The sequence below is a fragment of the Microchirus variegatus genome (genome assembly GCF_963457635.1).
Source record: "Microchirus variegatus genome assembly, chromosome: 8".
Lineage (NCBI taxonomy): Eukaryota > Metazoa > Chordata > Actinopteri > Pleuronectiformes > Soleidae > Microchirus > Microchirus variegatus.
In genome coordinates, this window is record NC_139809.1 from 24662376 (window position 1) to 24688872 (window position 26497).

A 26497-nucleotide genomic window follows, 5' to 3' on the forward strand; every position below is an offset into this window, starting at 1 on the left:
AGGGCACACCAAAATGTGGACTTTTGTCACTTGTCAATATGCCACAGATGTCACAAATCATGAGGGAGCGTACCATTGGCATCCACGATCATTCCAGGCCACGATCGATAACCTGGTGATGTCCATGCGTCACTGTTGTACCGCTCTGCGTGAGGCTTATGGTGAACACACAAGTTATTGAAGTTTGTGAACTTGCATCATCGACACCCATTGTGTTCTTTCTGCCATTACTCCAGGACTTTTGTTTTGAAATTGATCCTAATGCTCACAAATTAAAGCCACAGTTTTTTTGTATTTTTGTTGAGTATATATATACGTATATATATATACGTATATATATATACATATATATATATATACATATATATACGTATATATATATATACACGTATATATATATATGTATATATATACATATATATGTATATATACATATATATATATACGTATATATTTATATACATATATATATATACATATATATACACATATACATATATATATACACATATATATATATATATACATATACATATATATATATATACATATATATATACGTATATATATATACATATATATACACATATATATACATATATATATACACATATATATACACATATACATATATATATACACATATATATATATACATATACATATATATATATATATATATATATTACTTGTGCAGACTGGCCATGACGATGAATTTACGCAGTGTAAAAGTGTGCGGGGGGAAAAAAACAAATCCACATCAGACTCAACAAACTATTTTCTTTATTAGAAAGAAATAATTATTGGAGGTGTAAGCTCTCAACAAACTCTAAATGTTATGATGTTACGATGTTACATGCCATATGTACAGTTATATACACAAAAGTGCAATGTCACGATGGATGAGCTGTGTTTTTTTTATTTTATCATCATTACTTTTGTCAAATAACTGTTTCCCGGAGAACAATGGCATCGTCACCCTCTTCCTGCATCCGACATGAAAATGCAACAGAATGTCTGAAGTTCCTCTAAAACGTGTTTTTTAAAGGCACTTTCACAAGTACATACTACAGATGTACATCACACCACGGAGTAGCTGAACGCCTACAGACGGCATAACTGAGACCTACTGTTGATGATAGTGACAAAAGCACATACTTTATTTTACAACGGCTTCATATTGTCAGTGGGACATTTGTATCTCTGGATATTTACTTTACATTATTTGTTCTAATTTTCTACCCAGAAACACGACAAAGGTTATAAAAATAATGAACGTTAGTAATTCAGATATCAATGAACTTTGGATTAATTCACACAAAAACGTCAAGTCAAAGAGAGTGTAAACCTGCTGTTAGAGAGCATTGCTAATTCACTGCAAAACAAACCTCTTCTAAGTGTTATTGTGCGAGCCAAATATTGCCAGGACATGCAACCAAAAACTGTGATGTCTACAGTACAGAGCTTAACTTAAAAAAAAGACACACAGTCACTTGACTCGGACACATGAGACTTGTTCGACATTGGTCCACCATTTTGAGTATCATCTTCTCCTCAAGAAGTCCTCAGAGATCAGATACTCATTGTGAGTAGTCTGACGTGACCAGAAAACGAGACCAGAGGGACTTAAGCAAGCTGCTGTTTTCAGAAACATGACGTAGAGACGCATGAGGGAGGCAGGGTCAGCATATTAGGCGGCTTTCACACTAACAGTCATTAGGTCCATGGCTACTGGCAGCACTCCCGTAGGACACTGCCTTAAGTCTAACACACAGTCAATATGAAGAGTCCATGCTTTACACTCACACAGACATGTCTTTGGGTAGATAAAGTAAAGCAAGGCAGAAAAGAAGCTCTGGCATGTGTTTCACAGCATATAGCGTTGCGGATACTGTCGGTAGGAGATGATTTGTCATCAAAATTTTTTACACTGCTCTCCATATTCTATACAGAGAGAAAAAGGCTTAATTTATTAGGCATATTATATCCCTTCATCAGTTATTAATGCGGAATTTACAGAATAGTTAGTTAATAATGAAGTAGTGGTTTCATCCAATCATCATATCTCAGTCCAGGCAATACTGGACATGTTTAAAACCTGTGGCAGGGAAAATCATATATGTATATGTGTATATATATATATATGTTTATATATACACATATATATATGTAAAAAAAATAAAAAAGACGAGTACCGTGTAGTTATGAAGCAGTCCAACCTTCAAACTGTTTCTGTCCAGGAAGTCACAGCACCTTTAGCATATTTTTTCATTTCAATTCTGTTTCATCTCAAAGTCAGTAAGGTCTTTGAAGCTTGTCACAACATCCCCACCCTGGTCCTTTTCATCAAGCTCTCTTTCAGGTTCAGTGTTCAGCAGAGGAGCTACACGCACCAGGTTTGTTCAAATATACACAGTTCATGACTGCCTGCTGTAAACTAACACTAACTAGTATACATTTCTTAAAACCTCCATGGAAGCCTTTGTGATTTGCTGTTTGGATTCATAAAAAAAAAAAAAGACGTTAGATCATATTTACCTCAACATATTAACATTTCAATATGTTATTGACAACTACTGGCCTGACTGACAAATCTATCTACTCAGTAACTGCTAAAACCAGTCTTTGAAATCCTGTCATTTTCAGTTTAATTTGCCCCCAGAGAAATATCTGTTTTCCTGCATATGTCCATGCACGTTTCATGCTCTTACTGTATTTTGTTCACAGCACACCTATGACACAGCATATGTTTTTGTTTTACATCTCTGGTTAAAGTTCCAGAGGTTACATGGTGCAGGACTTGTCCAGAGGATCCTGAGAAGATGAAGCCGGCGGCTGCGCAGCCTGACTGGACTTGGGCAGAACCATGGGCTTGGGCCTTAAGGCAGGGGGTTTGAGTTGCACCCCCATGCGGGGCGTTACCACGGGCTTGAAGGTGCTCATAGTGTCACTGGAGGAGCTGGTGCTGCGGCGGATGGGCGGCTCAGTGTTGGCGGTGGACCTCAGCATGACACCGTGGATGGGGCTGAGGGACTCGCTGGAGCTGGCCGGTGTGGGGCCTCCACCGCTGCCGCCCGAGTTCTGCCGCTGCTCCAGGGTGTCCAGCACCACGTCAGGGGCGTGCTTGGCCGAGCTCTGCCGCTCCAGCTCGCGTAGCTCATTCAGAGCAGTGTTCATGGTTTCTTCTATGTCCTAAAAAAGACAAAACAGAGCGTGCATAAGAAAAGAGTGGGCATATACGAGGGTGATAATGACATAGATGAGTGAGTGAGAGGCACAAAGGTTAGAGTTAAAAATAAAAGAAATATAAAAGCCAAAGTATGATGATTTTGTTTTACCAAAGCAAATAAGAAACCAGATGAAATAAGGTGTTAGCTGTGCAAGAGGGCTGAACAATTTTGGTTAAATAGGTTACACTATAATTCTTCTGATGTTTATAGAATAAAGAAGAATAAAACGGTATAATTTAATTGTAGCCTTTGCGATTTTGCTAACTGCATTGTTTCAAATTGTGATTTTGATCTGATAACTGTTCAGCCCTGGTACGCAGAAAAGATGAATCCATGGGGACCTTTTTTTTATTTTTATTTTTTTTTTTAAAGGAAACATGACAGAGTTTTAGTATCACTTAGCACCAACACCTCTCCACCTGCATGCTAATGACTTTGGCTATCAGAGAAAAACGCAGAGATGACAAGATAACGTTCATCTGAGCATGCTCCGTGTACACAGGCAGACAGACAGCCCAACACAGTCTTAACTGCTCTCTGTGACTTCTACTTTGCAATGGAGGCTCTTAACAAGCACAATTTACAGCTCTACTATTAATACAAATGTTACACAAAAAATAGAATATAATAAATAATAATAACACAGTTATTTTTAAGTAATTAAGATGATAGTAAATGTGTGGTGAGGGCTCCCAGGCTCAGGCTGTGCTCCCTGCTGTCTGCCTGTGAAACTTGTCTTTTGTGTGATTTCAGCACATAGACAGTTGCAGCCAGAGGAAGCAGAAGACAGGGACTGACTATGTTTTTACAGGGTGGGGCAGGGCTTTGATGGTGGAGGGAGCTGCGGTCGGGTCGCCGCTCGTCCTGCGCTGACCTGTGCGATGCTCTCCGGGTCCAGTGGCTTGCCACCATGGTGGAGGTGGTGGAGGTGGTGGTGATGGGCATCGGTGAAGCCCGTGTACTGGCCAGAGGAGGTGGAGCGGCGGATCGGGGGGCTCTCCATCTTTTTCAGTGACTCGTGTCGGCTGATGTTAGTCAGACTGCCGTGCCCGGTGCGGCGCCGTCGTTCAGGACTGTCCATGGGCATGTGGCTGCGACTCCGCAGCATGTCCCGCGGGCTGAAGTGGCCCAGAACTGGGGAACCCATCTCTGGGGTGCCGCCATGTCCACCATGACTCTGCTGAGAAGTATGTACCATGCAATGGACGTCAGTGGGGCGGGCAGGGGGCCGTCGAGATGGTGGGTCTAATCTTTTCTTGTGCCTGTGGGATTAAAAGAAAGTTTATTTCATGATTCCAATCCCATTAAGGCCTTCTTTTTGAGTGAGAATTGGTCAGAACAGGCAGCAGCAAACATAACTCACCACAATGCACACATAAGGGACAACAGAAGACAAAAACTAAACATTTGAAGGGGGTGGGAGGCCTGTTGAGCAATGCAACAAGCTACAGCTGCTTCAGCAGAATAACTGCCTGAACCTGGACAAGCACATCTCTCTCCATTTAAAACACAATGTGAGAGAACGGAGCATACCAAACTTACACAGACACATACGTTTGCCGAGTTCTGTACAATACTGCAGCACACAGCGCTTTATTGCTCCATAAAAGATCATAAAAGAGCAGCACATCCTTCTCAGTGTAGACTTAAAAACAGCTCTACAGCTGCAATATTGAAATTATACAATTACAATCACTATTACTGTCAGTCTAGTAACAGGATCAATAAGAGTTCATTCAAAATGTGTAAAGTAAAAAAAAAAATTATTATTACTTTTACCATTTGCAAAAATGGCAAAAACTTGATTTATTTAATTAACAACATATAAAAACGTATAAATATCTAACTCGAACTACTTACGTCTGCATTGATTCTTTGTGGTGATAAACAAACAATGAACTGCTGAAGTACACTGCCTCATTTGAGAGTAAACAAACACCGTCTCAGACAGCCTTATAACTATGTTAAATAAAAAGCAATCACAAGCATCAATATGAAGGACCATGAGGCTCTTAAAGAAGAAAAATATGTTCCTGTACAACCACTGCTCTCAATGAGCTTTATATTGTATTTCTACATCAGTTTTAACGTCACAACAGAAGTAATGACAATAGTTTAAAAAACAAAAACTATTGCACGACTCACAGATTACCAGCAGGGGGTGCAGTCTACATTCAGAACACCAGGCCCCCCTCTGGGGCAGTGCAATACAACCATGGATGTATTATGACTGCAAAAGGCGCTGCACACTCACTCTGCAGGCCGTCTCCACGGAGACAGCTCACGCTTTGTTTATTATAGCCTCGGCTAATAATAATTTAAATCACAAGACATTCCATGAGTTGTTCTTCATCAAAATGGAAAGTGGACCAACTGTAATAGTTATTGTCACTAAAAGAGACTCGCAGTGAGAAAAGAGAAACGCCATGTTTGCTCACATGCGTTGAGTGTGGGGCTAACATTTGTTCTGTCCGTCTGCTCAGTGTGCAGTGGATTGAGAACGCCATGAGAGGAAGAAAAAAAAAATCTAAATAAAGCTCTGTATATAAATGATTCAGCCCTTACAAGGATTGTCTGAATAGAAGAGCAGAAAAGTGAGTGGGGAGTAGACAGGAGGAGGAGAGAGGAGGGGGGGGGTCACCTGGGAGCTGGTGACAGAGAATCATTACGCTGTGGATGTGGAAAACATGATTCTCTCGGATTTGTTCTTCATCCGTATATAAATACCCACAGTGGTGTAGATATGTGGCCTCTCGTATGAATCATCAACATTTCAATGGTGAATAAGAGCAGAGAGAGAGAGAGAGAGAGAGAGAGAGAGAGAGAGAGAGAGAGAGAGAGAGAGGCTCTGAATAAAATAAGATTTGTTCTTGTGTTTGGCAAGAGCCAGAAACAGACGTTTCAAGGTCGCTTACACCACCAGCAGAAACACAGCAATGACGAGACAAAATACTGACTCTCTCGCAGCAGCAGACGCTGTCAAAGACTGATGTGATCGTTGTGTGTGTGTGTGTGTGTTTAATTCTGCATGTACAGTGTTTTCCAGTATGATTTGCTGATGACTAAGCAGCAACGTGAAGTGGATATTTAATACTCATACTTAAAATGTGACCCGTCTGTCAGTGGAAATAAAATAGAGTGGGAGAGGTGGGCTGAGGACAACAAGTAAATGCGTCACTGAGGATTAATCACATACTCAACAACTCTGCTCACATAAGAGGCAAGCCAAGGAAATGACATCAAACTGCTCTCTGATTGGGCAGTGAGATAAAAAGTGGACATCGTTGTCCGGTTTGCTGTTTGGGGCCAACCAGGATTTAAGAATATGTAAAATTTCCACCAGGGAGCGACTCCACTGGTTCAAAAACAACTCTGTTTCAATGGAAGTCTCACTTGATGTCTATTTGGTTAAGTATGCTCTCATTTAGAGGAAAATAGATGGTAAAGCATGACACACGTGGACACCAGTGTGACTGGTTTCAGCGTGAACTGTGAACTTCCCATTGAAAACCTCAACATTGGAACCGGTCAATTCACAAGAGTCAAACTCATAGATAACATCACAACCAGTTGCCACTCACTTACACTTGAAAATACTTATGCACCTTAGATGTTTCTCCAGCTCAGCTGTAGTATGTATTGTTAATATAAACCATCCTTTTATTCCAAATAGGCTACAGACAGAAAAGTAAAAAGCATGACTTGTCATATACTAGAGAAGACCCAGAAAATATTTTGTGAGCTGTATACAAAAAAAAAAAAAAATCCCACACACCTAAATCCCTAGTAGGAACATGTATCAAAATCCAAATTGAATTGATACTGGTTCCTCACTGGTCAGTACAACAATATCATTAGGAATCTGAACAAATTATACAGCTATTGATATTTGTGTTCAAGTGTCAATATGACCCAGGTCATACTTTCCATGCAGGTTCATGCACAGAGATCCACTAGGGTCTGTGTGACATACATTTCACCAGTCCACTAGGTGGCACAGTCTTATTTTGGTCAGTTAACATGAAAACTTAAGGTTATGTTCCCCAGTACCCACACATGTACAACTCTGCACTCAAAGAATACAAGGAAATACAAATGAGGGTGATTTTCTGGTGAAAAGGAATGTGAGATTGAGCACACATGCGTGGAACACTAAACTGAAACAGACCCTTGTTAAGTATGAATGGACCACAGATCGAATGTGGAAATATGAAACATTAAGCGCGACCCAGGCCTATGGGATCAGCAGTATCGGTACAATCTGAAGTCTTTAGTAGAATTGATCAAAGAAAAGGATTCAATATTCCAGTCCAGTGTATTAGATGTATATTAGAGCGCAGTTTGAAAACCAACCTGGTGATGTAGGCCTCAGAGATCCTGGTGTCAGTGGGTGAGCTGACATCTTTCAGGCATTTATCCTCTGCAGCGTGGCCACTGCCGGCCTCGCTGTCAGCCTTCTGACTCAGAGTGTCTGAGAAGTTGTCATCTCTGGGGCACAGAGACAGAGTGACATTGAGACATAGAAAAAGAAAAGAAGAAGACAGACTGTTGACAGACAAACAGGCCACAAAAAGGGGTAAAAAACAAACAAACCAGTCTATGTTTTCTTTATATATATATATATATTTGCTTGTTCTTTGATGACAAGATTTCATATCAGTTTCCTGTGTGTCAGCATGTCTCCATCTCTTCCTCAAGGTCCAGAGAGTCAGATGAGTCATATCCCTGGGCCTCTCAGTATTCTGGTGATGCACTGTGGTGGTAACACTTTTACACACCCACACACACACACACACACACAAGCCAGATGCATGGTTTTCAGTGAGGTCTGTGACTGGGTCAAGTAGGTACCTGTCAGGTGGCAGCAATCATAGCTACTGAGCAGCATGGCCAGAAAAAAAACCCAAAACGCAGTGGACAATTGGGGTGAAATATCTAACTTGCTATTTTTCTAACATCTTGTGATTTGAGTTGTGATATAATTTTGTAAGTCAAGCTTCAGAAAGACACTTAATTGGGTTCCAGATTCAAAACAAACTAATACACGGCTGAAAAATTTAACATTTAACATTTCAACTTGTTCATCACGTATTGCACTTTTCAAACTTGCATTAATAAACTGCAGCCACGGGGTATTTGCATCGGCAACTGCAATTCTGATTTGAAATCTATTAGTTTACAATTGTATCCACATGAATGCACAGACACAGATCGGGGACGCAAGGATTTCAGAAGCGGAGGTGGCATTAAACAACATTTATATGATATAACCCTAACCCACAGGAGGAAGTTTAAACAACTGACAGACGCATCCTGAGAGGAAACATCCTGTACTAAAATTGTCTCTAGGACATCTCTCTGAATTTTTCATTCTGGGCTTTTTTTAATGGGCTAAGAGAAGATCCTAACCCCCGGGTGCTCTTCACTCCTCAGCCTGTTGTGTTTAAATAGAGAGTAGGAAGTTCCTACACTCCGGGACAACCCGTGCAGCTGTAAATTCCCCTACTCTTTTATAAACTAAGAAGGCCCCCCCAATCGGGGGTGAATTATTAATAGAGGCGCAGTGATGGGCCAGCAGCAAGAGCAGAGAAGGAGAAGAGGAAATAGGGGACAGCACTCTAAATGGCCATTTTGTTGGCCAGCTCCTAAGTGATTGGAGTGATTCTGTTCTGGTCCTAATGAGACACTGAGTGCAGTTCATTAGGCACCAACAGCCAGCAGTCACCATGGCAGAGTGTATGCTTGTTAGTGCTGAGAGTCAGAGACAATGACAAGAGGGTTTTTTAAGGATCCTGGAGATGGAGAAGGTGCCACACTTGAATGGAGGGAAACAGTGGTGGGCACGGCAAACAAGCCTGAAGGTCCTCTACACACGACCCCACAGTCAAACCGTGGCCCAAAGTCAACAAGACAAACAAGACAAGTGTGTCGTTTCATCCACTGTGATTTTCTCAAATAGATTCTCAAATAGAACTGGAGGATTACTCTTTAAACCAAAACCCTAATGCTCTGATTTTGCACCCTGAGTAGAAAGTAAGATTTACACAGCAAACAGGCTGTGTAATATTTATATTTCTTGTGCTCAACAACCACAGCAATCTCAAATATGCCGAAATGTGTGCACTGCTCAATATTTTTAAAATCATCTTTTACATCAAATCTCTTAAATACATACACAAATTAGTCAAACAATTTAGGAAACAATTGACAGTAAGAAACAACCAATAACTCTCACAGAGCCATGTTTTAAGCAGCCGAATAAACACATTTCAGAAATGTGGAACAAATCCTTTAAAAACAGTGCACTGAAAAAGCTCAGCTTTACTTTATTTGGCTTACATTTAAACTAAAGCACACCTCATGTCCAAAATACAATCAGCAGGCCTGTGATTTTAACTCAATCATTCATGCTTAATGTGTTCACCCAATAACTCGTCAGTAAACAGATATCAAGTTTTCAGCCAAAACAGTTTAAACCATAATGGCTAATATTGTCTAAGACCACATCCTGCCACCATAGCAGCTGCAAACATGGAGTCCACAAGACCACAGACACTGATCAGCTACAAATAATGTAGGAACAGATCCTTTAAAAGGGGCTATATGTAAGATATGTAACCCCCTATTCTACAAGATGAACAGAAGCTGTGAATATACTGTCTGCACCATTGTTATCAATAAATATAGTATTTCAATTTGACATGTTTTCCTAATGTCTGGTGATATATTGTGCTAATTTTATGACTAAATACAAAACATTTCTCAAATGCTCACGTTTAAATTCTGATTAGTCAAGTCAAGTCAAGTCAAGTTTATTGATAAAGCACATTTAAAAACAACCGCAGTTGAACCAAAGTGCTGCACAGTTATTTGAACACAATACAACCACACACAACATGACAACAAATAAAAACAATAAAGGAATAGTAATATTAATATGGAGAACCAGTTTATTAGCAAACACATGGTGTTGTGATCTTTATGCATGCACATTATTCATAATGTTTCCTTATTCCTTGAGCAGGAAGTGGTTTTCATGTTGAGTACTTGTGTAAGTGAGCTGTAAATGTAAAACACTCACATGTCTTGGACCACAATATACTGGTGCGGCACCAGGCCGTCGATGCCGTTGTGCCGTCCCTCCCACCAGTCTTCAGACGCCCGCTGATACAGCAGCAGAGAGGCTCCCTTCTTGAAGGACAACTCTCGTGAAGAGCGCCCCACATAGTCAAACTTGGCAATGGCTTCGATGGGCTCGCCCTCTGTCAACAAGAAGAGAGCAGGGTCATGTATGTCAAAGGCATTGAGTATAGTGCAGACATTTTAATGATGGATACAAGTGGTTCGAAATCAGTTACAACAAAGTGCTGACTCATGTTTATACACATGGATGCACACTTTACTGCACGTGGAGTTTAAAGTGTGCTCAGCAGTTGGTCATTTCAGTTGTAGTTGACAGTAACCCAGCTCTACAACACCAGGGCCACAGCAAGCCCAGGGGAGCTTTAGCAGGATATTTATAGAAGCTGGTTAGGGGAGATCTATATGACTTAGGGGCATGTCAGTCACTATATGGATCATTCGGTTGGGTTGATACCTACTCAACAGCTGTACAAAGAAGCCTGGATCAGTGGCAAGGGAATAAATGTGGAAAAAGAGGAGGGAAAGTTATTACAGACGATGCTTATTAATGACAGCTTGAACAGTCAATTTGACTATTTCACTAAAATGTTTTAGACTGATGTCAATCCTGGCAAAAACATCTGTCCTTTCAAGAACAGCTAGTCGACTCTGAGTCGATGTGCACGCACACGACAGCAACACAGGTCTAAAAATAGCAGCTTTATCCTTGCTTCACTCCTTCCTCTGCCCTCCTCCTGTCTCACTTTCTCACTTTAAGTCAGACAGGGGGTCCCTGGACAGACGTAGTCTCACCCAAATACTGCCTTACTATTTATAAACAGGTAGATGAGTGAGTGAGTGAATGGCCAGAGTAGAGTATGATGTATTTTTCACAGGAGATTCCCAAGATGAGCAGAGAATCCACATGGGAGAAGGAATATAGTACGTTTTTTTTATTGTCCTTTTCTGAAATCTTTCACGTTTTCCCCTTCAACTTGCCACCTCCCTTGCATTATTGGATTGTCAGAATTGACAGAGTGTGGATGTAGCATGCTCCAATGAAATGTGACAAGAAGGAATTTACCGTCTGAATTAATTGAACTGCACTGCAGGGGACAAGGCCATTAATAAGGTTGACAGAACCTTTTACTGATCTGGGGGATTTCTCTCCATCTCTTTTTTATTTTCTCCATCTTTTACTTCAACCCATCTGTCCATCCTCCTCTAGGTCTATAAATATTTGTCCAACATTTTTGCCAAAGGCACACGCCCACTGGCACTGCAGTGACGTGGCTGCGGCTGAAAGCAGCGGGCTATAAACTCTAATCTCAGAGCAGCGGTAAAGGATCCCCTCTGTCATGTTGTGCAATTATAACTGAGAATGGTTTCAGACTTAACCACCCAAGGTTACACATGTAGACACTCTTTCTCATACTGTGACTGGAGCTGAAGAAGTTGAACCCTGAGAGATGGAAGCCTGCAGTGTCAGAGATACACACCGTCACGTCTTACACGAGCCAGTGGAGCGAAGTTGGTGTGGATGTTGCCCCACATCAGGGTTCATACACAGAAATAGGGGTATGCGATATAACTTAAGATGAGTATTCATTTCCCTTTTTGTCTTTTACCCACATTCCTCTTTTGAAGACAAATATTAATCTAAGGGAACTTGCTGCGTCAAACATAGCAGGAGATGTGGAACGATGAGGGTTCTTTTCTTATTTTAAAATGCAAGACTTTGCAGAGTTCTCAAAAGCTTGATCGTATATTCCCCCTAGAGTTTTCTCGAAGTTAAAAGGAAGTTGTGCAGCTGCTTTAAAAAAAAATGTGTCGTGTATTATTTCAGCTGAACTGTAACTGGTGAGCTGTCTTGGCCAAGTCTCCCTCATAAAATACATTTCCATCTCAAGGTACTTACTGTTTAAAATAAAGGTTTAAAAAAAGGATGTTTTATAGAAGAAAATCCTCCATGCACAATAAATAACATGCTAAACAATATATGCAGTACGCGTGTTAGGTTACTTGAAAATAAGAACATAGAACTGTACTCCCACAATGAGATATACAACCAATGTGCCAGTTAGTTCACCTCTGACCTTGTAGTGCATATACCAGCATAAAGGACATCAATGTATTGATGTTGTGCTAGAAGTGCCACTCTAAAAACAGACCGTTTATCATCCTGCCTAACAGCCAATGCCCAGGACACTGACATGAGCATCAGCAATGAGCATGGATATACTGAGACCATGCCTCTTTATAGCCTTGGTTTTGCCTCTCATCTAGTGAAAGAGTCAAGTCAAGCAGAACTAGTTTTAGATTAGGATTAAGAGACACAACTTGCACATTTAGAGCCGTGCACATGCTGTAAAATTTTTAAACTAGCTTTTAGTTTTACGTAAAGGTAATACATCAGGATCACAAAGAGTAACCTTTATACGAGATATAAATACGACAATATCTTGATTAACATACATTTTCTTTCATTTTAAAAGCAGCAGTCAAGCAGCTTTATCCTGTGTGTGCTGTGTGTCTAAATCTGGCTGGTCCAGATTTGTGTCTTAAAATTCAAATGAGGTCATGGCGATTTAAAAATAACTGACGACAATAACTTAGTCATCGTTTCAAGAGAGGAACCCGTAAACGTGGACAGCGTCCAAGTCTGCGCAGAAAATCCTTTTGGACAAAGCCCGTGGTAACAAGAGACGTCTGGACAATGTAATCTTCTATTAATTGCTTGAAGAGTTGATCGATTCCAGCTGTGCTCAGTTGTAGAGAGACGACTTTCATTGGTTGGCTGAGTGATTAACAGCTGACGTGATTAGAGGAGATCAGCCGATACTTCCGAACTCCATCTATGGAGACGGATGATGGATGACAACAGGGAGCCCCCTAAATTGTGTCTCTGGGTGTGAAAATGTGACGACACTCGGGCAGCTGGTGTCACCATGGAAACAGGTTTTCGGGAAGTCTGTTACCAAGGGAGACAACTGTAGATTGAATCTTTTCACTCAGATTGTAACACATCCTTTCAGATTTCGGTCAAGGATATACATAACTTTTTAATGAGCTGAACTTCGTCTTTCTGCGTGCCTGTTGACAGTTTAACAGCAAAACATATTTTGGTTTCAACTAAATTGGACGTTATTTGACTTGGACCTCACCGACTGCTATCCATTTCAATCACACAAAGGACAGCGTGTATGATCACACAATGTAAAAGCAGTTCCAACCTCGTCTGAGAGAAGGCTATCACTTCCCCATACATGCTATGTGAGCCTGGTGTTTTTGTAATTCTGTTGGACACACAGGTGGGTCAACATAGAGAAAACACAGACACGGTGTGATTTCTGAAAAAGCTATGGAAACATGACACTCTTGATGCACTCCATACATTATTCTTTTACTGATTAATGTAACAGATTTTATCCCAGAGCTGTAACCCTTTGAAAAATGTCTATCCCAATGGTGTAAGTGGGTGTAGACGACCATGGAAATCTCCAAGTAGGGGGATATGTAGATGTCTAAAAACTGCATTAGAATATGAATGGTTGTCTGTCAGTAAATGTCCAATTTCCTAAGCCCTTCAAGGTTACTGCATGTAAGAGGCTGAAAGACAGGATTAGCTGCAGAGAGCCGAGTTTAAACCTCGACGACAGTATGTCACTTCACATCTGTGTATATTTTGATGTGTGTACATTTCCATATGTAACATAACCCGTGTTGTGTGATTGTGTACTGTATTCATGAATGTTAGACACTCACCGTCCTCGCTGGTGTGTGTCTCTGTCCCTACTTCATTGTCTACCTCCTCCAAGGCTCCATGCTCACTGTAGGGACTCTCACTGTGGAGACACCGGGCAAACCATGAGGGTCAAAACAAAGGCGGGGGGGTGAAGGGTCAGGGGTCAGAGGTCACACACACACACACAGATACTTGCACAACTATTCTTATTGAGAAACGACACTGACTTCCCTTCATTTGGACAGCCTACCTACCTAACTTAACCATAACCAGTTAACATAACTCTATAACTGTAGCACGTAACTTTTAAACATAAACAAATGTATGTTACATTCAAACCATTGTCAAATTAGTTCACACAATGCAATAGTAATTAAGCTCCACGGCTCCATGCGACTCTCTTTCGCAGTATAGCGCTGATTAGAGGTTGTGGCCCCCAGTGACATTCTTGCTCTGCATACAGGAAGTGATTTGTATATGTATATATTTGTATACAGCAACAGCAACATTGTGCTAGTAAAGGAGGTCGGCTGCAAACAGGTTGGTGTATGAATGAAAACACGAAGCAGTGCTCACAAAGAGTTTCAGAAGTATTCTGTGTGCTCTGACACATGCATGTGCTCACACAGACACACAAACGCACACACACTTTCTAACGTGTCACTATCTGCCTCCTTCTCTGCAAGAATAGGGAGGCAGCCATGTCAACAAGTCTTCCCCTTGGCTTCGTGACACTCCCTGGGGACACAGTCATGCTGAGACAGGTGATTAGCTCCAGCCTGGGAAAAAAACCTGCCAGACTGAGATGATGTGGGTGTGTGCGAGTAGAAAAAAAGCAAAAAAACAAGGGCAGATGCATCGAGGCAGAAACGTGACAAGGCGTATGGATTTTACATTTACTCATTCTGCTGTGATGGTGGTGGTTAAAGGTATTGTTTCAGCCCGTCTCACCTTAAAAGCAGTCCACCATCTAAGTCAGTACACAGAATCATGCTCAACTATATCATGTGTGTTATTACTCATATAAGCTCTAATGACAGTCTACTGACACAGCTGCACCGATGAGTGTGCAAGCATACCTGCATGTTGAGTGAATTACTAATGAAGCGAGGGTTTGGCAGTGTGCCGTTGTTTCATTCACAGTAGAAAAATGGAAAGAGAAAACCACAGCTGCCTGTCTGACTCTCCCACATAGATCTAATATGCAGCTGCATGTAGTGATCACACCAGAATGCCTATTTTTTATTTGATTTTAATCCTGGACCACCTACCACTGGACACTCAGACAACAGTGACCGGGGCGACTCAGTAACCACACAGTGTTCATTGTACAAGAAAGATCATGAGTTGTGCTTATTCTGAATTCAGACACTAAAGCGTGACCTTTCAAGATCTCATTCCTCACCAGTAATCTCCTCCTGCCATGCACTTCTCATAAATGGGTCCATCCAGTTCTTTGGCATCAGGAAAGATTGTCTCATGGTGGATGATGATGGTCTTGATGATCTCATTGACGTGGGCCTGGCAGGAGACCTGGTCTTGGCTCTCTGGTGTAGGCATGAGTGTTGGGCCAAAGCATATGGCCAAGTTGTATGGGTCCATCATGTTCTCATCACTGTACTGAGACAAACTGGAGAGGAGAGGAGAGATGAGGGGATATGTCAAATAAGAAAAGGATAAAACACATCAAATCATAGCTTACAAATGGCATTAAGGATCAATTTACTGGTTGGTGTCTTTAAACTTACTGGTTGAGGAAGGCGAAAAGGTAGCGCATGACGATGAGGACTGATCTGGGAATGGTGAGGAGGATCTTACGAATGTACAATGCTCTCTCATACAGGTTCTCTACTCCTAGAGCAGCAAAACAAACAAACAGAGAGGATATGATGTTAGAAAGGGAAACGCTGCAATACAATAGCTTTTATTTTAATTGAAATAAAGTCTGCTTCGTTTCAGAGTCGCAGCACGAATACGATCCAGATGCCTTTGTCTTTTCACTTCATCAAATGCACACACATAAAATGCCCTCATTCCTAGGGACATGGACGTGGATTTAATGCAATAGTGAAATACAGTTGTATTTTTTCCAACTCTCAATTTAATATTTATAAACAATATGCATAGAGGAAGTTTTGTTCAATTGATCAAATATACCTCTAAGAAATGCCTAGTTTACGTTTTACTGCCATTTTACTGTGCACAAATATCAGTTTATAATGCAATTTGGGTCACAATATACAGTAAATGAGTTTCTCTAGGGAAAAAAAAGTGTGTTATGTTTACTCTGTGTGTGTGTGTGTTGACGGGTTTTCATATGTGAATATGTAGAGGCCACAGGAAATACACTGACTGTGTTGCATTGACCTTCACCTCAGCCTGTGTTACTCTGCTGACACCACAGTGGAAGAGGAAAGGGAGAAGGACGTCAGCATTCTTAATCGCAGCTTCATGGACAACAAGTACTTTTCCCTGATTTGATTTGTCCAGTTTTCTTAACATTTCTCTCCCTGAAAGTGACCTAATAGCAGCAAGAAACAAAATGGAATAAAAAGTAAATCTTCCACATGTTGAGTTGCATCAAAATACAAGAGGATGCAAACCCTAATGTTGTTTATTACCATCACATTTGTTATGCTGTGGCACTTGAAGTAGCCAATTTTATTTGTCTGAGCTCGGGCTGCACTGGCAGCTAAAAATAGTCTTGTCACCCTCCAGCCACTCTGCCATCTGGGATTTGGGCTTATGGGATACTTGTAATTCATTTCATCTTTCATGAATACCTAACTAGGATTCTGCAGTACTGCTCCCAAGTACTTCAGAAGCTAATATTCAAAGATTAACTCCAATGAGCACTTATGTAGACATCAAACACAGACATCCAGGCAAAAATGTCCATACTGTAATATTCCAAAAGGAAAGGTATCAGAAGTCACAGTACGCCACTGTGATGAAAGCACATGCAGTCCGCAAAGAGTGGTGAAAGGGAAAAGTGATCGTGTAGCTGGCTTGTGCTGCTCCATATGGAATAAGCAGAGGGTTTTAAATATGGAGGCTGCTGGGCGTTTTGCCCACTCACTGGCATGTTGAGCTGGGGAATGTAAACAGGGAATCCCCATCACTCATCCTGCACAAATGTGTAAAAGTACACCCAGCAAACGAATACGGACACACTTCACACTCTCAAAGCACACAAAACGCTTCCATCAGAACACACACACACACGCTCATTGCATGCACACATGCGCACGTACATAGCTGCTCGAGGAATTATGTCATGTGTTGTGTCCATGTGTTTGTGCGTGTTCAATTTAAAAGATAAAAGCCCACAATGTCATATCCTAAAAGATCAGAGCAGACAAAGAGCTGACTGAGCACTGAAGCAGCTCAAAATGACAATATAACTATTCTTGAAAAGTATAGACACAGCTCCGGGGCTAAAACACTGCTCCCTTCTGTGGACATTTAAAATTCCACCACCATCCCGTAAGAGTGGCCAGCTTTGTGCCACTTATGACAGATACTTCCCTCTCAGTAGTCAACCAAATACCACAGAGTAGTAATCACACAGTGTTATAACGGGAACACGGAGCCTTTCTGCTGACAAACATTACTAGCATTATGTGTTTGATTTTGAATATTTAAAGCAGATGAAACACTTTAGCTAATATACATGTTAAATAAGTATATATATTTTGACAGCTATCACTGATCTAGACGAGAGTGTTTGGTCACTGTCATGGATCTCTCAGTCTTAGGGGTTTACAATTTAATCTAAGAGGAAAATGTCAAAAGCAGCAACAGACAGGAAGTTAATCAGAAGAAAGTAACTCTAATTTTGTGTTTTTAATAAAACCTCAAAGATGGAAACAGGAACCAAACATTAAAAGAGCTAGGTCTGAAACAGAAACACAACAAATTCCCACTTGCTCTTAAAGACACACAAAATCTTGACAGAATTTGGGTGTTCAGCAGCGATGCTGGAAACACGGTTGGCAGATGAATGTAAACACTTGCATATTTTGTGGTCATGAGCAAAACTGCAATAATTTGAGGACTGGGTTCTTCAACGTCTCGAGGATAAGTTAAATTATAAGATCATGAAAGACCACAGGACTGTGCTTCTGGGGCTGATAACTTAACACATGACATTTTCATACAGAGGATGTGGACCATGTCTGCAGGCAAAATGACAATCGCAACTAGCTGTCTGAAATGTGATCCTTCAGTGTTCTGATCAGTGGCTCGATGTTGTTGGGAAAATATACTCGATGGAAAAACTGACTCATTTTCGGAGAAAAAAAGCAGTGACCACAACAAAATGCTCTGCTGAAATGACTGCATACAAGAAAAGGATATTTTAAGTTTACAGCTGGAATAAGATCAGATAAATAAAAATGCTATACAGTTTATAATCATGTGTCAGGTGCATGCATGTGTTTTTATTCTGGATTGTGTGGTGATAAATGTCAGCTGAAAGTGAACAATGAAAAGAAAATAGATACAAACCTATCTTTAAGAAAAGTCAATTTTTCTAAAAGATACATTTGTTTGGAGTTTCCAATTTCCATTTGAGTGATATAAACAAATTACATTTAAAATTTAAAGGAGATATATTGAAAGAAAGCATGTTCTTACTGATGCAGGAGAGCAGGTCACTGAACCTCTCTTTGGGGAAAAGAGGGTTCTCCAGACCCCGGAAGTAAAGCTTGAGAACGCCAGCCACTGAATTGATGTCATGATTGTTCTCGTCATCTGTCAGCGGGTCATTTCCTAAGACACAGAAAAGTCAGCAGCATTTCATATGTGATTCACGTGATAATATATAGCTATTATATTATAAAGATCATTTTGTACCTCTCTCAAATGAGTTCTTGATGTCGTTGACTTCCAGCTGGGATCCGGACACGCGGAATATTCCTTGATGTTGGAGACCTGCACAAAAAAAGTACAAGGAGTGATGGAATGAACAGAAGGTGAACAAAAGCCTCTGTCACTCGTCCTCAAAGGCACAGCCTTTTCTTTAAGCCCCATCAGGCTTTTTAAAAAGGGACTTCAGTGAGGATTAAGACATTCTGAGAGGAGAGGTCAAGAGTCAGGAGCAACATCATTAGTTTGCAGTTTCCCTACTTTTCAGATTTTTCTCTGCAAGTCATCAGCTTCTTGCATGAAAAGATGCAACATATGATTCTGCAAGTACTCGGTACATTTACGTGGAATTTGAAAAAAGTTAAAATTGGACTTTAAAATGTGTGTAAACATGGAAATTAAATTAATTAAAGAATCATCAAAGTTGTACGAACACACCCAGATGAGGTGATTGGAAGTCGAGCTACTACTGCATGTATGCCGTCAGTGAAACCAGAGTTGGACTTATGCCAAAGTTTCCACCCCTAGCTTTAACCCAGAATTAAGCTGGTACACAGCAAACGACAACATCAACAAAAACATGGTGAGATCCAGGCCTGTACTTTTTTCAACTGACAAGGAGACAGAAATTAATTAATATTTTAAATTTCATGGATGGTACGAAAACTCAAAATGGCACACCTTGCATTGTGGAGTTGGACAGACAAGCAGACAGACTACGCACTAGTGCTTGTATACTGGGACAAGGACAACCAGCCATAGCTTGACTTAATTGAGCATTAAAACTCAGCTTCCAAAACCCTTAAAACTGACATTTTGACCTGGTTAAAAACCAATGTTTGTTGTCATCACTGCAAGGCTAAGCTATCCATCTGTCCCATTATACATTGGGCTGTTCCACTGTTAGCAGGGTGGAATGTGTACTTTCCCATGACTGTGCCTGAGGTGGAGCAGACTGAAGCATACACATACACCAAACAATCAACGCCTATTAATCAGTGAACTGCATAAATGAAAACCCCAAAACCAAAGCAGCTTGGTTGGATTATATGAAAGGAATCATCTTATCAGATGAAATAAATATACAGAAGCACACTGCAATAACAGTCAACTCACCATACAAGTTTATGTAGCGAATACAGCTTTCCACCACACGAGGGATAGCCTGTCCGGAGTCCTGTGAAAGCAAAACAAAAACATGCAACATGTAAGCAAATCTAACCGACATAAATATTGAAAAATAAGCTCAAATTTTTGGCCTATAAACGTACTGGTCAGGCTCTAGGAAGTGGTCAGTGTGAAGTTAAGGTATAAACGTGCACAGTGTCAGTGAAAGTGAAGCTTGGAGCATTAAAATACAAAGTTAGCCTTCAGAGATCTGACAAAAACAGACTGAGTTGACTTCACTGGCTATTTTAACAGTCAGTGTAATACAGAGTGTGAAATATTATGAATGATACAAAATCACACACTGGCTACAACAGTGAGCATGCACAAACATGTTGTCCCACACATTTCAATTGGCCTCAAGTGCTGCTAAATATATACTTTGAATTGTGTTGCTTGCTGCGAAGCACGTCTTGCCTTTGAATTAACAAAAGCTTATCTGACGGGCCACACATCAGTGTAGAACGAGATGCGAGGCAGCGGTACATGACTTTAATGATACAGTGGATCACTTAGGTCATGTGACCATGCCAAAATATGCAATTGTAGGACAGCTGTAAGTTATGATGCCACAAAATGTTTGTTGAATCTCTCGATTAAGATTCTTGTCAATCCAGTCTGTCTTGGTCTGCTCACATAATTTAGCTGATAATTAGACAAAAACACAGAAAGTAAGTAGCAAATATTAGTGTAAGACAGATAAAAGAAATGAAAGAGCACAGGCAAGCAGCATGGGCCCCCCCAAGATGCTTCAAGGTGTCTACCTGATGTCGAGCGTGTGAGTTCCGTCGTCCGCGGCTACAGAAGTGCCGCAAGAGCCAGTGATGAGAGAGAAAGAGAGAGAAAAGCAAGACCCAGATTAGGACACAGCTGCCCACCAAAGCCTTTACTAAGAGTGCACCCTCATTCCGCTCTGTGCTGGCAGTGAACCCAAAAGAAAACCATTAGAACTGGACAGGACTTGGCCTCCAGTGAGAGCCAGTGAAGAGGTGAGAGGAGGGAGGGAAGCAGCGCAACTTATCAGTCTGGCGTCGGTCCCCTGACTGCCATTTATTCTGCTGTCTTGACTGGCCCCTGCTATTGCTCTGGAGAGATTGCTCTGCCAGAGAAACTCAGTGATGCCAGGTCAGCAGAGTCAGGGGCTCAGACGGAGACCAACATTTATCCCTCCAACTGCCACTCCTCTCTTCCTGCAGCACTCAACAGCTATCAGTGCCACCCCGTTCATCTCAGACCCAGACTGCGAGGGCTCACTGACTCATGAGGAAGGTTTCCAGAATCCATCTCAGCACAAATATGTTGTTGTTGTTGTTTTGCTGTTGTCATTATCGGTAACAAATAAATCAAAGCTAAGATGCTTTGGGGGAACCCACCAAAATGGCCAGAAAGCCAGAGCAAGAAAGAAAATGGAAAGGAGGAGGAGTGATGTCGAGCGGGTAGACTGATAATCAGTACCTTGATAAATGACTCCAAATTGCCATTAAATAACCTAACATTAAAAACAGAGCGGGGTCTAGCCCGCCGGGTGCCAGTGTGGGTTTTGAACAGACCGTTGGGATGTCTAGAATACAAAAAATGCATTAGGAGATGTAAACAAGGCAACAGTGCAGTTCTCCCTCACTTATCTTCAAAGCTCTCCAATGGGAGTGTGAGACTTGATGCAATTTGGCTTCATGTGACCTGTAGGACTAAGATTAAAAGAGTACCCTGTTTTTTTCTTAATGGACACATGATTGTTTCAGTACCAACTAATATCATGATCAATGTGAGCCTTTCTTGAGTAAAAGGACTGAATGTCAATGTGTGTCAAATCTATTTAGTTTCCTATGCTATATATCAAAGCTACCAATTTACAGGAAGGTATTAACTATCAACTCCACAATTAAACATGTGCTTTCAAAGATTCTTTTGTTGAATTTTAAACTCATTTTTCTTCTCCTCTATCTTGCCTCTTAATTAGATTCTAACATTCTCCACTTTATAGTCTGTGATTATCTCTAAATGCCTGACAGTCGGTGCTGCTGGGACTGCGAAATAAACTAACCAACACCACATAATACGAAATTGGGCTTAAAACAGAGAGGCCAGCATCTGCTGAATGCTCTACAGGAGCTTTGTTTTCGGAGTCTAACTACAGGCTTCTTGGCTTTAAGGGTCAAAATTTACTTCACATCAGAAACTTCCTAAGGCAAAGTGTCCTCCTTTGACGGCGTGCAACATGTTAAGTTCCTGTAGCTGACGAAACAAAAGTGGACTGGTTGTGTATCTAAAATATGCACAGGTCCTTCGGAGTGTGTGTGTGTGTGTGTGTGTGTGTGTGTGTGTGTGTGTGTGTGTGTGTGTGTGAGAGAGTGCACTTTACCTTGTGGTCATGTAGTCTGCTCTGTGGCCTGCGGGTGAAGAGAGAACAGAGGAGAGATGTGAGGGGAAGTTAAATGTGACGACATGCCAGAACCTGTCTCTGAGGTCCCTGTGGAGCATTGTGCATATGCCTAGTGGAGCGTTTGAAGCCTGCCATCTGTCCACAACCGTGGGCCTCATGAGCAGCACATAAAAACACACACACACACACACACACACACACACACACACACACACAAACACCTGAGAGCACAAACGCATACGAGCAAAACACTTGAGTTTTGTTACAAGTACAGCGCAAACAAACATTTACCAGACATAAGGTTGCACAGTTTATAACTGGTCTGGGCACACAAATACAGTCATTATTACACGGATATGCACAGCGTCAAGTTTGAACAAGCAGAGTAATGCAGTTGACAAAACAGCCTCCAAATGGTTTTAGAGAACAGGAGTCTTGTCGTTTGTGTGACGACCTGTTCCTGTGAACACAATCTGACCTGTCTGTGTGACTCGCACTCTACTTCAGCTCACTGACAACATGATTAAGAAGCATGTGGGACAAGGAGGAGGTTTTTTCTTCCTCAAAATCACACGACTCTGTTACTCATTATGCGGACAGTTTGAGGGAGACCACCGGGACTGCTGGTTAAAACAATGACTGACAGATACTCGCTTGGTCGATGGTAGATTAGCTGATGCCTCAAGGAGATCCCACCAGTGTAGAACAAGGAGAGACTGTCGTAATGACTGCCACCCTTTTACTTCTTGCAGTCCATTATGCAGGGAGTTAATCAGTCACTAAGATGGATAATGCAAATTCACAATCCCCTTCAGCTCTGGCTTTCCTGGATAAAACCCAGATTACCATCTAACAACTTGGACTAGGAGAAAATGAAGGCAAACAATGGGAACTTTGCCACAGAAAAAGATCGAAGTTGCTGAGGTAAAAGTCTTTTCCCCGAGCAATTTACTTGCACATAAATAATATTTTTCAAACCCATATCAAGCAAACGTGAGCTTTAACATAAACAACGGAACCAAGCAAACTGTCCTCTCTTCTTCAATGTTGGCTGTAAACAGGTATTTCTTTTCTTCTTGTTTTTATTCAGTAAAATTACTTCACAGAGGACTGATTCCACCTGATTCTTCCTGTGATGCAATCTGCTTAAATCATGTCTTGCTTAATGTGATTTGTGAGTTTGCGTAACATAAATGCACAAAATTGTGAATATTAATAATTGTGAGTGAGTGAGGAAGTCATTTATCATTTGTTATTTGGTCTGTCGGGACTCTGCTTTTAGTTAATGTCCAAATTTTGGCCGAGAACTTAACACATTTGAAAGACAAACATTAAGTAAGAAACTCAGCAGTGAGAAATCAATAAGAGTAATCTATAAGAGAAAGGTAAGTAAAGCAACTGTAACTGTACCTTCACCAATTGTCCTCTTCAGCAAGTCGTGTTTGGCCTGCAGCTTGGAGATGAGATTACTGCCCTCCAGAAACTCGCGGAATTTCTGTAGAGAATTCAGAGTAATTACAAAGTGGTGCCAGCCAGAGCACCTACTCCCAAGACAGCAATCTACGATAAGGCAGCCAAGGGCAAAAGACGAGATGGGAGTCTTTTTAAAGTCTTTATCAGAGCATGCCCATCTTTGGTCAGAGTAGTGGTTAGCCTTAATGGTAGCACTAAACAGCTGATCAAACATTTCAAAAAGTCAGCTAAACAGAGAATAATGCAAATCTAGCCATCAAATCCAATTTATAAGAGACTTATTTCTATTCTTATACATAAATATTAGATTTGGATTACTAGTGCATACATATATTTTCTCACCATGAAGTAGAACTGCTCAGTCTCCTGCTGGTTGGCCCTTCGCTTGGCAATGCTAGGTTTGCTAAGGTACGTCTCGGACACAGTGGACTTGACCGATTCAGTGGAGCGGCTGTGGTGGAAACACTCAGACACGTCATAGTCTTCGATGGTTACCATATCCTGGATGGTGGTCAGGGTAGCCTCTGATGTCTTTTTAATCTACAAGGTGAAGAAGATTGGAATTTAGAGTCAGTCCATCATATCATATCCAATGGGTTGCACAATAATTACCCCTAAAAACCACTTTCTGTATCCCAAGACAAGAAAAATTCAGGTATTTTCTCTCACATTCCGAAAATGTCGTGAGTAAAACTGTCGACTGAATAATAGCACATTCAGTCCCAGACTTTTTAGATTCATTTCCACCTCTTCCTTGTCATGGAGAGTGCATCTCCTCAATCCAATAAGTACCAGGACTAGGCTAAGAGTGGCCTGCCACTTTTGCAGTGAGACAGATGTTTTGAGTGTTGCTACAGGAGGACACCAGATGACAGGAAACACATACAAGCTGTGTATATAGAGCCGGTTACACTGTGGGGTAGAAGGAGATGTAAAAAAAAAAAAAAAAAATCTTTATTAATTGACTTTACTAGTTCATATAACTTAAGGGTCTGTCTTTACCAGGTTTAATAAAAAAAGAAAAAAAAAAAGAAAAAAAAAATGTTGGTACAAAATTTCATGGTGATTCATAGAATAGCTATTGACATGTTTTAGTCTAAATCAAAGCTGTGGATAGACTTATCAGCATTGGCTGAATATGGAGCCAATCTGACAGCTAGGCTAAAAGATGAAATGTTCAGATGATCAATGACATCGTAAAACGTTTAGAAACATGTCATCATGTTAAAATAATGACGTTTTAATTTTTAGACAAGACAGTAATTTCCCCCCAGTAACCATTTGTTGGCGGGTAACAAAAAAGAGACAACTTAAAAGGCACAAATTAGTTTTTGCTCATATGATTAATAGCGTTGAATGTGGACATTAATTAAATGGATTAAAACAAGAGATCAATCAGGTCAACAGCAAATGTTCTGTTGGAAGTTTAATCCTTCATAGAAATTTTTCAAGTGTCCAGTTTACGAGAATAATAGTAATAATAGACAGAGACTTAGAGACTGTCAAGTGTGAGTATAAATCACCGATGTGAAAACTCTACAAAAGGGGGGGGGGGGGGAGCTGAGCTGATACAGAAACACAAACGATGACTGTGCTTTTGAAAAATCCAGCAAAACTCTCCTTTGCATTGAAGAGAGACGGTGGGAGGAGAGAAAAATGCAGCTTGATTGTGTTGGCTTTGAAAAGGTGGGGACCCCATAGGTCAAAGGGGGGTTGAGTGAGACGCAGCTGGGAGTCTTCCTAATTATTCTTAATGGTCTGGAGGTAGTGACCCCATCCAATAGATATTAAGTTCAATGACATCAGCGCTAATCAAAGAACAAGGTGTATTCCTGGTGTGGCTGGTATACACAACAACACAACAGTGGATTAGAGTCTACATGCAAAAAAGTGCATGACCTGTGACTCATCGCGCCTCCAAGACAGAACAAAAACCACCTGAAAATCAAGGTGGACTTCATCTCTTTCATGTGCTGCAGTGATGGATTACAGTGCTGACACAAGTTTGGTGGCGACACAATGTGGATATAGTTACAGTGTCATCCATCCCATGAAGTAGAAACACAGTGCATGTTTGAACATGGCTAATAACAGCGTCTAAGAGAAAAAGGGGGATTCTGCTATCATAAAACTTCACAGACATCCTGTATGTTTTTGTCCTATGACAACAGAAAGTTATCTTCTGTACCAGAGCAAAAAAATAGGTTTTCTTGTAGTTTTGATCCACAGGAGGCTCGGACATAAAATCATTAGTATCATGAGAAGTTTTGACTCTGGTTGGCGGCCCCAGCCCAGGTGATCGCCCGTGGAGCCAGGAGACCAAGCTGTCATCGTGAAGACAGAATCCATGCATGCGAGAGAATCGCTCCCAGTGAAAAGGCTGTTGAGTTTATCCATTATTCAGCAGATGAACAGTCACCAGAGTACACAGCTGGACGCAATTACAACATGGCTTTTAGAGAGACGTGGAGGACACGCCCATCAGGACACTTCAGCTGTGTACTTCAA

The 26497-nt window shown here is 41.0% G+C and overlaps 1 protein-coding gene across 1 annotated transcript in view; it reads right to left on the bottom strand.

Annotated features, from left to right (window-relative positions):
- Positions 1 to 817: 817 nt before the first annotated feature.
- The window catches only part of srgap1a (SLIT-ROBO Rho GTPase activating protein 1a), a 75963-nt gene continuing 50283 nt past the window's right edge, over positions 818 to 26497 (bottom strand). The window contains exons 9-22 of the mRNA XM_083893571.1: positions 24332 to 24529; positions 23927 to 24011; positions 22496 to 22523; positions 20898 to 20931; positions 20083 to 20143; positions 18955 to 19032; positions 18736 to 18870; positions 15846 to 15951; positions 15503 to 15727; positions 14118 to 14197; positions 10312 to 10492; positions 7584 to 7718; positions 4105 to 4492; positions 818 to 3192 (exon numbers count right to left, since the gene is read on the bottom strand). Of these exons, the coding sequence (XP_083749697.1) occupies positions 2785 to 3192; positions 4105 to 4492; positions 7584 to 7718; positions 10312 to 10492; positions 14118 to 14197; positions 15503 to 15727; positions 15846 to 15951; positions 18736 to 18870; positions 18955 to 19032; positions 20083 to 20143; positions 20898 to 20931; positions 22496 to 22523; positions 23927 to 24011; positions 24332 to 24529 (2142 nt within the window). The 3' untranslated portion in view covers positions 818 to 2784. The remainder of the gene's footprint in view (positions 3193 to 4104; positions 4493 to 7583; positions 7719 to 10311; positions 10493 to 14117; positions 14198 to 15502; positions 15728 to 15845; positions 15952 to 18735; positions 18871 to 18954; positions 19033 to 20082; positions 20144 to 20897; positions 20932 to 22495; positions 22524 to 23926; positions 24012 to 24331; positions 24530 to 26497) is intronic.